The 13321-nt window shown below is 40.9% G+C and overlaps 1 protein-coding gene across 6 annotated transcripts in view; it reads right to left on the bottom strand.

Moving 5' to 3' along the window:
* The window catches only part of CLTCL1 (clathrin heavy chain like 1), a 34996-nt gene that overhangs the window by 6800 nt on the left and 14875 nt on the right, over nucleotides 1–13321 (bottom strand). For all 6 annotated transcript variants that reach the window (XM_038152097.1, XM_038152092.1, XM_038152093.1 and 3 more), the window contains 23 exons: nucleotides 12714–12887; nucleotides 12241–12438; nucleotides 11663–11863; nucleotides 11387–11539; nucleotides 10744–10866; nucleotides 9798–9935; nucleotides 9424–9588; nucleotides 8838–9018; nucleotides 8308–8471; nucleotides 8030–8155; nucleotides 7615–7757; nucleotides 6777–7011; nucleotides 4868–4990; nucleotides 4299–4444; nucleotides 3725–3908; nucleotides 3351–3543; nucleotides 2698–2855; nucleotides 2438–2602; nucleotides 2195–2302; nucleotides 1715–1882; nucleotides 1483–1632; nucleotides 529–660; nucleotides 76–186 (listed from right to left, as the gene is read on the bottom strand). In XM_038152097.1, coding sequence (XP_038008025.1) covers nucleotides 76–186; nucleotides 529–660; nucleotides 1483–1632; nucleotides 1715–1882; nucleotides 2195–2302; nucleotides 2438–2602; nucleotides 2698–2855; nucleotides 3351–3543; nucleotides 3725–3908; nucleotides 4299–4444; nucleotides 4868–4990; nucleotides 6777–7011; nucleotides 7615–7757; nucleotides 8030–8155; nucleotides 8308–8471; nucleotides 8838–9018; nucleotides 9424–9588; nucleotides 9798–9935; nucleotides 10744–10866; nucleotides 11387–11539; nucleotides 11663–11863; nucleotides 12241–12438; nucleotides 12714–12887 — 3639 coding nt within the window. The remainder of the gene's footprint in view (nucleotides 1–75; nucleotides 187–528; nucleotides 661–1482; nucleotides 1633–1714; nucleotides 1883–2194; nucleotides 2303–2437; nucleotides 2603–2697; nucleotides 2856–3350; nucleotides 3544–3724; nucleotides 3909–4298; nucleotides 4445–4867; nucleotides 4991–6776; nucleotides 7012–7614; nucleotides 7758–8029; nucleotides 8156–8307; nucleotides 8472–8837; nucleotides 9019–9423; nucleotides 9589–9797; nucleotides 9936–10743; nucleotides 10867–11386; nucleotides 11540–11662; nucleotides 11864–12240; nucleotides 12439–12713; nucleotides 12888–13321) is intronic.

Below are 13321 nucleotides of genomic sequence, written 5' to 3' on the forward strand. Positions count from 1 at the left end.
TACTGTGTCAGCAGCTTTTTCTTTTTTGTCAGAGGACCATCCCTCAGGCTTAGCAATCTGTTTTTTGGGGCTCACCTGGAAATCTTCCTCTTCTGTTAAAAGGTTGTTTAGAGCTTCATTAACTCCTTTGTTGTTGTGGTTCTGGACTGAACGCAGGTAAGGCTTTACTAGAAATAGCTGATTAACCTGGAAAGAAGATGTTTCCAATATAAGATTAAGTATAGCAATCCTGGCAACGCATTCTCCTGAAACAGGTTCCCATTTGTTATTGCAAAAGTTTGTGCTTATCGTTAAAACCCTTCAGACAAGGTATCTTGTATTGTCAGGAGTAAAATAAAACAGTCTTCAAGGCCAGTTATGCAACTCTTCTGCATTTCCCCTGTCAAGCCAGGACTGGGCTGCTTCTTGGTCCTTTATACTGGTAACAAAGCTACTCAACAGATGTCAACTCTGCTTTCCAGCCAGAGCCTGGAGTATCTTAACTTGAACAAGTGGACTTTCTGTTGACCTATGCTCTCCCAAACTCACCTTTGAGAAAAAATTGACTGTCCTGGTGTGATCCAGTCGTGGAGATAATACAAGCAGGAGATCATTGATCAGCAGAGGTTTGTAGTCTAAGTAGAACTGCAAGGCTTTGTAGTACAGCTCCACATTGGCCACCTGCATGATCAGATACTAGTTAGTACTTTAAACAGAAGTAAGCCTAAGGTGTTTAGTTCAGACCATTTAACTCAGCACAGAGTTTACATCACTCCTACTAAACAACAGCCTAAGTTTCCTTCCAGAGGTCAGAAGTGTCACACTTACACAGAACTCTTCTTCAATCTTATGACTGCTTCTTGTACCATCTGCTTCCAGACAGTGAAATCACAGGCTACGAGGGGCATTATAAACCAATTCTAATCAATCTACTGAAGAGGTCCTGGCACTGGCAGCCACTACAGTTAACATAACCACTTTCTGAAGCCAATGAAGACTGTAGCCTTAAAAATTCTTTTAAATTGTCTCCTTGAAACCCCCAAGAGCAGTAAGAGTGTACTCAGTCTTAAATCTTGTTTAAACTACTTCTCAATTCACTATTCTTTGCTGTATTCATGGGATTGCCCACCGCACTTCTCACACAGAAACAGCTGCAAACATATGCAGAAATCTTCCAAGAACATTAACAGCCTCAGACTGAAACAGCAGTCAGCTCAAAGGTATTAAGGAGGCTTGGCCTCTTGCTTGTGACCTATGATCCTGCGCAGCCACTGAAAACATTCTGTGCTAGCTGCTGCCACTCAACAGAATGGGCTGCACAGCATAAAAGAAATAGTGTAAGACCAGATTCATTCTTTGTGTTAAATTGATTGGAAATTGTTTTAAGTACAGCAGAAAAACTGAGTAGTAGCTTAAGCAAACTGTTTTCTAAACAGCAATTCTGTTGTGCATTTTTGCCTCTGTCCTGAAGGAAGCTTTCAGCACTTTGGTTCAGTTACTTACCTTGGCAATTATGTCTTTAAACTGGCCTTCCTTCCAGGCATCAGTGGGATGATTCATCATAGTAATTATTGCATTGTCATACTCCTCATACTTGTCATACAGGAATACAAGTTCTGCCCAGAGATGAGCCTGTTCTGCAGCTCTGAGCACCTAATAAGAAAAACAAAAAAATGCACCAGGTTTGATTCACTGGCAGCTTCCCACCTTCACTTGCAGCTACCTTACTGCATACCTTTGGAATATTAACTCTGGACCAGAAAAGCTCCAGATGTTCCCTCATTTTCTGAGGCTTGAATTTGGAGTATAAGATGGCAAGTTCAGTAAACATCCCCATGTGAGCACGCTCTAGGCCCAAAGCAGCTTCCAAAAGGGCAATGAGATCTTCAAAGTAGCCACGATCCTGGGTGTTAGGAAAATAAGGATTAATAAAGCTTGCTAAAATGCGTATTTACTTAAATACAACATGCTTTGACTTTCTCTCCATTGAAAGTGCTTAGATTTTTGATTCCAGTGAGGTGAGAGAATTATAAAAGAAGACACAATGGAAACTATTACCTCTCCATTTACTACAGAAAAAATGTATGTCACCATTAAGAAATGAAGAGAGGAAAAATGAATTGAAATATTAGCTTCCAGGGTATCTTTTTTTTCTGTGACCACTTTATTAGCAGATACAAGTATGCTGTACAAGTCTTCCAGAATATTAAATTACCTGATAGTAACTGATCAGCTCCTCAAGTTCATCAGCATGGATGACTATGTGTAAGCCACAGATCTGTGCCAAGCGGAATTCTTTTCCATCCACGCAGGCAAAGCAGACCTGCCGTGACAGTCAGCAAATAATTAACAGGACAAAGCTTCATAAAATTTGAGGTTTACTAAGAGTTCCAAATAGGCATTTCCATAATACTTGTTCTAGAATTAAAATCTACTAAAACCCACAAGTTTAAGTTACCTCCTTCCAAGTCCTTGTGCTATTAGCTTTGCGGCCACTGTCCACTGCTGCCTGATACTCCCCAAGGTGAACCAAGGTAGATGCCAGGCGAGCAAAGTTGGATACGTTGTTATAGAGAAGTTTTGCTGCTTCATACATCCCCTCTTCGTAGCAGCGATCACCAACCTGAATGAGGAGTCCAAGGTAAACAAAGGTAGCAGCAAGAATGAAGAGTCAGCTAAGCAGCAAGTCACACTTGGAAACTGTGGACCAAGACATACCTGTTGTATATGGGCATTATTAGGGCCACTAATAAACTCCTCCAGTTCTGACAGACGATTAGTTTTTGCCAAAGCAAAAATAAGTTCTGTCTCTACGTAAGACTCTCTAGCCTTCTTCCTGGCCATCTGTAAGAACTTGACCAGGTCCTCCCAATTATCTGGAAGAGAGCAGAGATATGTAAGATGCTATGTTTAGTCATTCTGTATAGTTTACCTTGCCCACCTTAGGGACAATTTTCACTAGCAGGCTCAAATCTCTCCCACGATAATAAGCCATTTGCACCTGAGTTACAGAATTCCCTGTCAACACCAAGTCACCTTCAGGTAAGACTGGACTTCTTGTTACCATTCTGCAATCCAACTGGCAAGCAATTCTGCCACATACAGCTAAATAAATAAATACATTATACTTAGTAATAATTTGGACTGTTATCAAAAGTACCTCCACAGAGAGGTCTATGTTTGGTGTAGCAAGACAGACAATCTTGTTGACAAGAATCTCACTTAACATTGACTCATCCATTCCATGTACTGACTGTTCCCATTTTCTCTGAAACGGAATTCCTAAGTCTCAATAGTTTCTGATGCTCAGTGTAAATGCAGTAACCTAGCTCACATCCAAGCAATCTGAAGTTGAAGACGCTTTGCCTTACCATTTCTATTAGCTGCCTGAACGACTTCCATGTAGGCAGATGGATCATCTGCCTTTATATAGGAGTCGATGGCTTCCTTCACCAAGTCCTTCTGGAGCTGTGCTCTGGCCAGTTGGCTCCACACTGCTGGTTCATTACATCTCTCTGCAAATTCATAAGCACGGTCTAAGTTGCCAATGTGCTCAATCAGCACCTGTTTGAAATTGAAGTTCCAAGTTAAAAATCTAAGTTTTGTAACACTGTCCCTTCTAACAGAACTCTTTCTTCAAGTGTATACACTGCTCTGTGTAAGCAATATGAAGCTAACTGCTCTTAGAACAGCCATTTCTGTCCAGGGAAGCATTCTACACCACCATGCAGGAACCACACCTCACCTGAATTGCTGAAGTATTGACATCAAATTTTCTGAATATAGCAAAGGCTTCCTCATATAGCTCATTACTGATGGCAATGTTTGCAATATCTGGGGCATCATAGTTATCCAGCCGATTGATGTATTCCATCACTCGGGTGCGGTCAGCCTTAATGGCAGTCAGGATCAGCAGATTCTGCAGATTCCTGTGGTTAACAGAAGGCATAGGCTATAAGCAGTGCACAGCAGCACCTGCTTAAGTGACATGGATTGTAGACATGAAAAAATAAACCCGCTTATTGTCACTAGAAACAACATTTCATCCCCAGATTGAGAACCACTGACCTTTAGCTTCAAAAAGAATTTGCTTACCAGTATTAATGCTCTCTGGTCTCAACACATCACTGCAAATTACACAGTGAACTAGCTCTGTTCTTCAAGTACAAAAACACTCCAAATTCTAGCTTTTCACCTTATTATAAACACTGAAGAGTGTTTAGGCCTTGCAACCAAGGGGCCCATGATAACCTGAATCTTTCACAACCTAAACAAAGGCACTGAATAGGCTAAACTTGAGGACAAAGCTCTCCTCTTACCTGTGTTCACTGAATACAGAATTATCCAAGACAATTTTTTCCAGTAACTCAATCAGTTCATTTGGCAGATCAGCAGTCATGAAAGCTTTCACAGTTACAGAAACTTCCTCTGGATCCTGTGTCTCTGATAAAGCCGTTTGGACAACCTAGATTCAAAGGCAGGAAACTATTAAGTGTTTTCCCCAAATTAAGTATTTGTCCACTTCAAGTTATTTGTCCAGTGAACGACAAATTAAAGCTTCAGAATTTTGAGAGCATTTTGATAAAGACAGCAAAAAACAGCTATTAGCTGTATTTTATACAGAAGTAAAATCACATCTTACATCTGTATGGGAAACAAATAGAGGAAGGTCATTCTCCAGGACAGAAACTATATCTTACTGGTAGCTAAATCTTCTGACCATGAAGGTCAGAATTAATACCTGCCATTCCAACTCTTACGAACTTCTATATGGTGAGATGGGGCTTTAAGGGACCTTGTAAGGGAAGAATGCTACTTTAATGCTCCGTAATGTTTCTGAGACATCCTGAGGTCTTCACATACTGGAAGTTGAGTGTTTTTGCTGTACCTGGTCAATAAGCTGCCGCCTGAATGGGTTGTTTTCTTCCAGTACGTTTGCCCAGAGCTCAGGGTCCTTCCTCCGCACCAGATAGCGAGCCTCGCTCTTAAACAGGGAGTTCTCATTGCACACCTGAAGGAGAGGTTGCAATTATTGGCATTACTGTTAAGGGTCAGTACTGCAAGACAGGTTTAGCTAGCTATGAACCAGACAGTCTAGAAGACTGACTAGAACTAATTTCTGACCAATGCTAAATGCCACAGACAAGTTCTTACCCAACCTCTGATCTGGAAGGCTCATGGAGAAGGTCTCCAGCAGAATTCCTATAGCTTCTCTTGGTTTTGCCCAACACAAACACTCTGACTCTGGCTTCACAGTAACTATTTGCTTCTGGTTGAAGTGAAGACCTGCAGAAGCCTGAAGAACTTAAGTTTGAAATCTAGAAAGGGGAGCCACTTGCCTGTGCAGTGCTAAGTAGTGAACTGAGGAATGGTGCAGCTGTTTGAAGCTAAAAGTAGGTTATGTATTTGGTGCCATTAGCTTTACACGTGTTTACAAGTGTTCAGAACAGCAAGTGGCTTGGATTTTCTTGTTAAGGTGTTAAGGGTACAAAATAAATGTGAAATTCCTTACAGAAGTGCACCATGGGAGAGTTACAAGTCGTGATCCTATTCATACCACTATAGCTTCAACTTCCAGCTAGAGGAGTAGAAACCTGAAGGCCTAAGTCATTTTACAGCAACAGCTCACATTGCTAGTATCCAAACAAGCCTGTGGAATCTCAATTACTGTGCTGTAAACAAATCAGTACTAGCACAATTTCACTTTATGCTTGACATTTATCAGTTGCAGGAGATGACCCTTCTTCCAGGAGACAACAACGTCTCAAGAATAATTCTTTCAGGAAGAAGATGTTTATTCCACAACCAGAAACACCTTCTCAGAACATCAGTTCAGGGAAGAAACTGGTACAGACAGGCTTTAATGGCTCACTAGAATGGTAAAGTTTGTCCTAGCAAACAACTCAAAGCCACCTTCATACCGTGAAATAAAGGAGACAAATGTAGCCAGCCCTTTAACAGCTACAGTGGAACTATTACTTAAAAATTAAACACTTCAGGCTGGAAAGTCACCCACTTTAATCCAGTAGCAAGCCTGGATTATACTACCATTCTAATGCTCATAGCTGACATTCTCTGCATGTACCAATATGGGAGTGCAGATAGGAGAATGTTTTTCTCAGCAACCACAAGCACTATTGCCTTAATCTGACATTAAGCTCTGGTGTTTTCACACTGAGACCAGAAAGTGTTTGAGAACCCTGAGAATTTCACCTGTCCTTGAAATTCTGAGGGATGTTCTAAGAACAACAAGTTTAAAGATAGGAGAGGAATGCTATTGAGTAAGTCCTTGTAGCTAAACTGTCAACATTTATTTTCCTCATTTCTGGTTAAGTATTGGAGCAAGTCTGTGGGTCGATGACAACAAAGGAAAATTACAAGCCCTGTTTTAGTTTCAGGGAAAATTTTCTTTCACTGTAGGTTCAGGCTAGATGACAGCCTGCTCCTCCTGTTGAGCCTTCAAGGCTCAAAAAAATCAAATTAACAAAGCTTTATTGGTAGGCATATTCATTACCTGGGCCTAATAAACAAATTCATTTCAAGCAGAATCAGTGGATGAAAGACATGGATTATACTTCAAAGTTCCAGTTATACAATTCCAGTTTGGACATATAGCATAAGTCCTTCTCATCAGCATAAAAATTACTGTCTCCACATAGAAGAATCCCACCCGCCTCAACTCCTGAGTGAGACTGCAAGACAGGATTCTGCAAGTGTTAGACTAATAGCCAGACAGGCTACCACTTCAGGCAGCAAGTAGTTCTTTAAAGCATGCTTATAAATGCAGTTTTGCTAACCTTTATGAGTTCCAGATCACACTGCCCCCTCTCATAAGCAACGCAGGCCAGATGAGGGTCCCTCTTTTCACAATATTTGCCGACTACACGGCTGTCATAGTAAGGATTCTCACGAAGGAAGCGCTCTGGATTATTATTACTGTCAATGTAGATTTTGGCCAAAGCATTATGAGTTGCAGGTTCTTCACAGCCTTCATGAATCCTTGATTCAAGCCATGGCAACAGCAACTTAAGCCTTTGAAGAAGCAAACATTTTAGGTTTATAAATTAGACTGAGGTATGTTTTACAGCTACCACTCAGTACCTGGCTTTCCTTTCAAACAAGTCCACTGGTCAAACTTAAAAGCAAACACAGACCAGCCAGTTACATTTAAATTAATCTTAAATGAGTGGAAAACAGATCTGCAGCTTAATATCAGGGAAGGTTGCAGATACCCCCAGTTTTACAATCTCTCAACTCCTGTTGTATTAGCTAGCAGTTCACACTTAAAGCCACTTGTTCATTTTACAGGTAGTTAGAAACTAATTACAGAAGCTGCTGTGGGCATGCAGCTAGACTGTCAAGACAGTTTGACCCAAATTTACTCTTAAGGCACATCCCATGGCTGGCTGTATGGCAGTGTTCAAAAGCCATGTTACACATGATGCAGTGCAGTCAGGCATTCCTACATGACCCAAACAATCAAAAGACCGACCAGCAAATTTGAACTGCTTTTCTATAGAGAAACACAAAACTATATCAATACTTTATCATTTAACAAAACTGCATGCAATTCAATTTGTCTATAGCAGGGTCAGGGAAGACCAACACTAGTGCCTACAGATCCATGTTCATTACCGATTTCTTTTTTCCACTTCAGCCACCAACTCATCTGTGGAGAACTGCCCTCTCACCACCATGATCAAGTTCTTGATGACATCTTCAGAACAATCTACATCAAGAAGCCCTCCAACCACTGCTGGTATACGGCTAGGATTGACCTAGAATAAGCCAGCATCATTGAAATTATTTATCAGCATTACTAATAATGCACCCCGAGTCTTCCACATGTGGAAGTTCTAGTTAACAATTTCAATTATGCTTCAGAGCAGAGAACTCTGAGCAACTAACATTCGTATATACATTCCAGGAATAATGGTTTTGTGATAGACAAAAGGCTTAATGAAGAGCCTCTGCACTGGGAGAGTGAGCAAAAAAGAGGCAGCAGATTATGCTGTAGTTCCTTATAATGAAGTAAAGAGAAAGTCCTAACCTTCTGTACATAGATCTCGATATACTTCTGCAGATTATTGCGATATAAATAGAGCACCAGGTCATGAACAAAGTCAAACCGATCGCAGACAATGATGAGAGGAAGCTGATCTGTGAGCTTTGCCTCCTGTATTTTGTGAAAGAGAAAAGAGCATCGAAAGATTATTCACGGCCATGCCAACTAAACTATCTCATTGTTTCCCCCCATTAGAAAGCTGTAGTTCTGCTGCTAAGCAAAATATACAGAAAACCCTTCAATCCCCTGGGCAGAGTATTTACCTTCAGGAAGTTCTTCACTCGTTCTGGGTTATAGCAGTTACTTTCACGGCAGATTCTTTCCACTTCCTTTATCTGACCAGTCTTGCAAGCCGCCTGGATGTACTTGAAGTGAACATCTGGATCCTGGCTAAAGTTTACAATGGAACCCAAGAAATAGAACAGTCCTGGAAAGAGTCACATGTGTTTAACATTGTTAGAAGTGAAGCAAGTGAAGGCTGTATGGGCCTCAGCTTGTGACTTAGAGTTCAGCCTTGCTGACAGAATAGCTTTCAGTCAACTGCAGGGAGTATCAGAAAGATTCTTTTCCCTTCTTTCAGGTTTCATCTTTCTTTCTGATCCTTACTCAAGAGAGTTAAGAAACTGTCTAGAACAAAACTAGCCCTAGAACTCACTGTGATGAGCTCACTTTCATAAATGTATCCTAAGATCCAGCAATGTGAAAAGTACCTCTCCCATAAAAGCTACAATCCTTACTATTAGCTTCAATCAGTCAGCACTTCCAAGTAAGCTGCTTCCCTCTAATACTGTACCTTCATAGCTTTTGAAAGATTCAAAAAGCTCCACAAGAGACTGGGTGCCAAGCTGTTCATGGTATTTAGAAGCAACTTGCACACAGAGCTGTAGGTTTTGCCGAATGTTGGCTGACAGCATGGCACGCAAACACTCCACAGAGTCTTCAACTGAGAGAGAGCCAAAGAAGTTCACAAGCCACTGCAAAGAGACAAAAATTTTGTCAGTATGTACTTGTATGACAGTATGTCCTTGTATGACAGTAACTCATACAAGGATTTGACTGATAAGATGGGCCAACTGGACAGTTACTACCCCAGCCACTAGACAGAAGTCTTCCATGAACTAAGACTAAAGATATAAAAACAAACACTCACTGTATTTAAAAATCACAAAAGTGCAGTTTGGAAATAATATTTAAAATGCCCACCTGGGAAACTGAGGTCAGATTTAAGCCACTGAAAGTACAGATTACAATTTAATCATTAACTGGACAAATGTTCTAGAATCACAGCTACTCATGCTACTTCAGTACCTACAATCCATTTTACAGCAGCTGCAGAAGTCCTAAAGACTGTTCACATCACTTTCTTACTCTGGACTTACCTCAGGGTTCAAGAGGTGAGTATGAACAACTGCACGTTTAATATCATAGAGATCTGTGTAGTGTTCCAAAGCTCGCTGGAGCAAGCCTGCCTTTTCACACAGCTGGGCAACATGAGCACGATCATAGTGTGTAAACATTTGGTTTCCGAGAATGGCATCTGCAACCTAGGAGGTTACATTTCATATTCACTGTCAAGAAATCAAGATTGTCAAGAGAATCACAGCAGCTTAGCCTACAAGTTGTTGAGAAGTCACAGTAGTGACTTACTTAGTAGACTTTCATGTTACTAAACAACCTATAGATAACAGTATCAGACATCCTATTCTTGTGCAAGTCCAGTACTGTCTCTTTTTTTGGAGGAACTGGGTCGTACCTGCGGGGCATGAATCAAATTCATTTCCAGGAGACGGGTCTGAAGGTGGCCTTCTGCAGGGCGGTTATTTTTCAGGGCATCCAACAAAAAGGATGTACACTGCTGCAGAAGACTGTGCTCCATGAACACATCCACAATCTGTTGAGATTGGACAAGTTACAGAAGAGGGGTCTATAGACACACATGTACATTTCTCTGTGCATACAAAAAGCCTGGCTAGACAGGTGTCCTGGGGTGATAAGATACCGCATCCCCTATTGTCTGCTTTATGCCAAGATCCTAACTTGTCTCAAACTGAGAGAACAGGCTGTCACAGCACCTACCACGTTGCATTCCCTTGTTTTTATAGTATTACTATCATGGTAATAAAGAGACAAGTTTTGCATTTCCTTTTTCCCATAGAGTGGAAAAAGTACATTACTCTGAGCTATTATGCCAGACTTTACCACCCACTCTTATTTAGTTCTAACACAACATGCAAAGCTCATCCCTTCTCCTGCTGGGATAGTTGCTAGAAGAAATGCCAGGACTTTTTTCAAGTAGCCTCATTTATTTAGTAACACAAAACGTTCCCTTATTTCTCCATCCATTTAACAAGTGGCCAATGGCAGCCAGAACTGAACTTAGGTTTATTTGTTCATCTTCCTGTAAATTCTCTGCACAAGGAGATATATGCTCCATTAAAGCCAACAGTAGGATAGTAACACTTTATTGCTTAGGCTAAGATTGTGGTAGGTTTACTATCAATAAAGCAGAAAGCTTCCACAAGAACTTGAGAATACACTTGCCTCTAAAGACTCAATGATAACCAAACTTAACTAGACTATTTAGTCACTCCTCTAATCAAGATGACAAGAGACGTGAACCAGCCTTACCAGTCCCCAGAATGGTATTACACTATTCCCTCTCTCTAGAAAGAGACCAGTACTCTTGTTGTAGGCATCACCTGGTTAATGTTGGCCAGTGGCTCCTCATCCTGTACCAGCATCTGAGAGAACTGCAGGCCTTGTTCTGGACTGACTCTCATTACACTTCTCAGTAGGAAGATCCAGTCTGGGGTATAGCCAACCTAGAGATTTCAGAAACAGTTATACATATTTTTAGGAAGCTTCACACTTCTGTTAAGCATTCAGATTCTTTAGCATAGCAACTATAAACTGTAGTGAGCTTGCAGTGCCCATCTTCCAGGAATTCTCAGACAAAAGCATTTCTTGTCTGATGACACAAAAATTCAGCATTCACCTACTTAGTAACTGAACTTGTGCCAGGGCAATTCTCTGGCTATGTAAGAAAACTGCCTGGAATAAATTTTTCAACAGTCCTAAAGCCCTATTTATCGAGTCCTAAATTTAAATTAGGCAATTTTTCTTTTTTTATGGATTACAAAACTAAGTCTGAGGAATTTAAGAATTTACCTTTATTCTGCAGAATAAACTTAAGCCAGTCCATTAAATTAATACTTCATAAAATTCTGGATGTTTTGAAGTTTATTTTTTGCAGACTTTTTAGACCATAGTAATATACTATGATTTGCACAATGGACACATTAAACATAAGACAGAGCCTGCAGTTTGTAATGAATGATTTACCTTCTTAGCATACAGCACTATTTTCTGGAATTGGCCAGTTTCAGCAAAGCACTGAATCACTTTGTTTGGCACATTAGCTCGAAGGTAGACGCTGAGTGCAAGGGTTGGGTCAGCCGTCTTCACCAAGTCTCCCAGCTCCTCCGAGCACTCCAGCTGAAGTCAGAAGTGGAATTTTGTCAAGCAGAAGAATTCAGAGTTGTAGCATCAACAAAAGTGTTGCTCACATTCAACTGTTAGAAGGCAACAAAAGTAGGCTAATGTCAAGATCGAGCCTACCTTGTCTTCCTTCAGCCACTTCTCCAGAAGCTGTTTGCGGCCCTGCTGCAGGACGGGGCGACAGAGCTCCAGAGATTCAAACTTGTTCAGCTGTCCCTGGTCAAGCAATATTCCAAAGTACTGGAGCAGGGGAGAGGCCTGTCCAGGCTGAGCTGGTACACTCTGGAACTTCCTAATTGTATCACTGGTACGCAGAATTCCCTGAACAGGCACAAGATAGAGAGAAGCAGTGTTTAATTAGTGAAGACTGAATAGCATTAGTAAAAAAAAGCAGGTTGAAGGATAAATTGAAGCATCCACTGCTAAACCTTCAGGGTAGAGACCACCAAATCAACAACTTTCTAGCATGAAACCAGTGGCCACAGGAACTCCAGTCCGGTTAGAAATGGATAGCAGACGCTCCTTTATGGCATACGGGGGAATGTATTAGTCAGAACCACTCTGCAGTCTCCCACAGACTGCAGAGAACTTACACTGCATTTATGTTTTGAATGTCAAGCTCTGAAATGCAAGTGACCTAGGCAATCCACTAAGGCAAGTTTCCATGATTCCTAAGCTTTACCTTTGGAATTACTTACCTTTGGTGCAGATGCAGCTACTTTAGCAGCATCTGCATAGTTTCCTTGAGCAAACAGTGTGTTGAACTTTCTGGCAAATAACTCCTCTGCCCCCGCTAGGTTACTACGTATAGCCATTCGCAGTCCCAAGTCAGGATTCTGGAGAACATTTGTAGCATAGTTCACAATGTTGTCTTCCTCAACACATACAGAAAGCACCTGGAAAGGACAAGAGGCATATTGAAGAGTTCTGTCCTTTCCACAACTACTATGAAATACAACAAAGTGGCTATGCAGCTCATCAGTGAAGGAGTAGATTAGTAAAAAATCAAGTTCTTCTTCAAGTAGTTCTGTACTAGGAGAGATAAAAAACTGATTAATCAAACAGTCACTAGCTCTCTTCCATGACATTTGTTTCATCAAGTCACTCCTCAGGTTTGTTACATTCCATTTGAACTTGAGATGGCTCAGAAACAGAATGGTGGATTTGTTACCTGTCCTTTTTTGTTCACACCAATAATGCCTGAGGTAGGTTCATGAGGAGCTGTGACAAAGATAGTATCAGCACTAATACGGTTCATGTAGATGCACACTCCAGACTCCAAATCATACATGTGGATATATCCATACTTCGTGATCAGATAAATCACACCATGCTTAATTCCAATCTGCCAAAAGACAGGTTTTTATTAGTAAAAACTAGTAAGATTGTAACACTTAAGAGAGCTGCCTTTAGCCTAGTCACAAGAAAGTACTGCAGTGACATGCCTTTGTACTGACGCTAAGAACAAATATAGCTTCAGGCTTCTTCCTTTCAGACTCAAAAGCAATGAACAGCTTTGCTGGCCATTTGCAGGCATAGCTCCAGTGAACAGAGGTTGAAAGGAAATTAAAATTCATCTGCAGCAAAGAACATATTCCTCATCCTAATAAGCCACGCTGAGGAGAAAAGTTTGGGTGTAATTAGCATTCTAGTCTAGATATGTTCAGAAATACTAATGAGATAATCCCATTTTCTTCCAACAAAGCCTACCCAAAGCACCAGCAGAATCTAAACCAAGCTCATCTACTGAGTGCTCCAGTTTATCCAACAAGTCACTGA

The sequence above is a fragment of the Motacilla alba genome, chromosome 15 (genome assembly GCF_015832195.1).
Source record: "Motacilla alba alba isolate MOTALB_02 chromosome 15, Motacilla_alba_V1.0_pri, whole genome shotgun sequence".
Classification (NCBI taxonomy): Eukaryota; Metazoa; Chordata; class Aves; order Passeriformes; family Motacillidae; genus Motacilla; species Motacilla alba.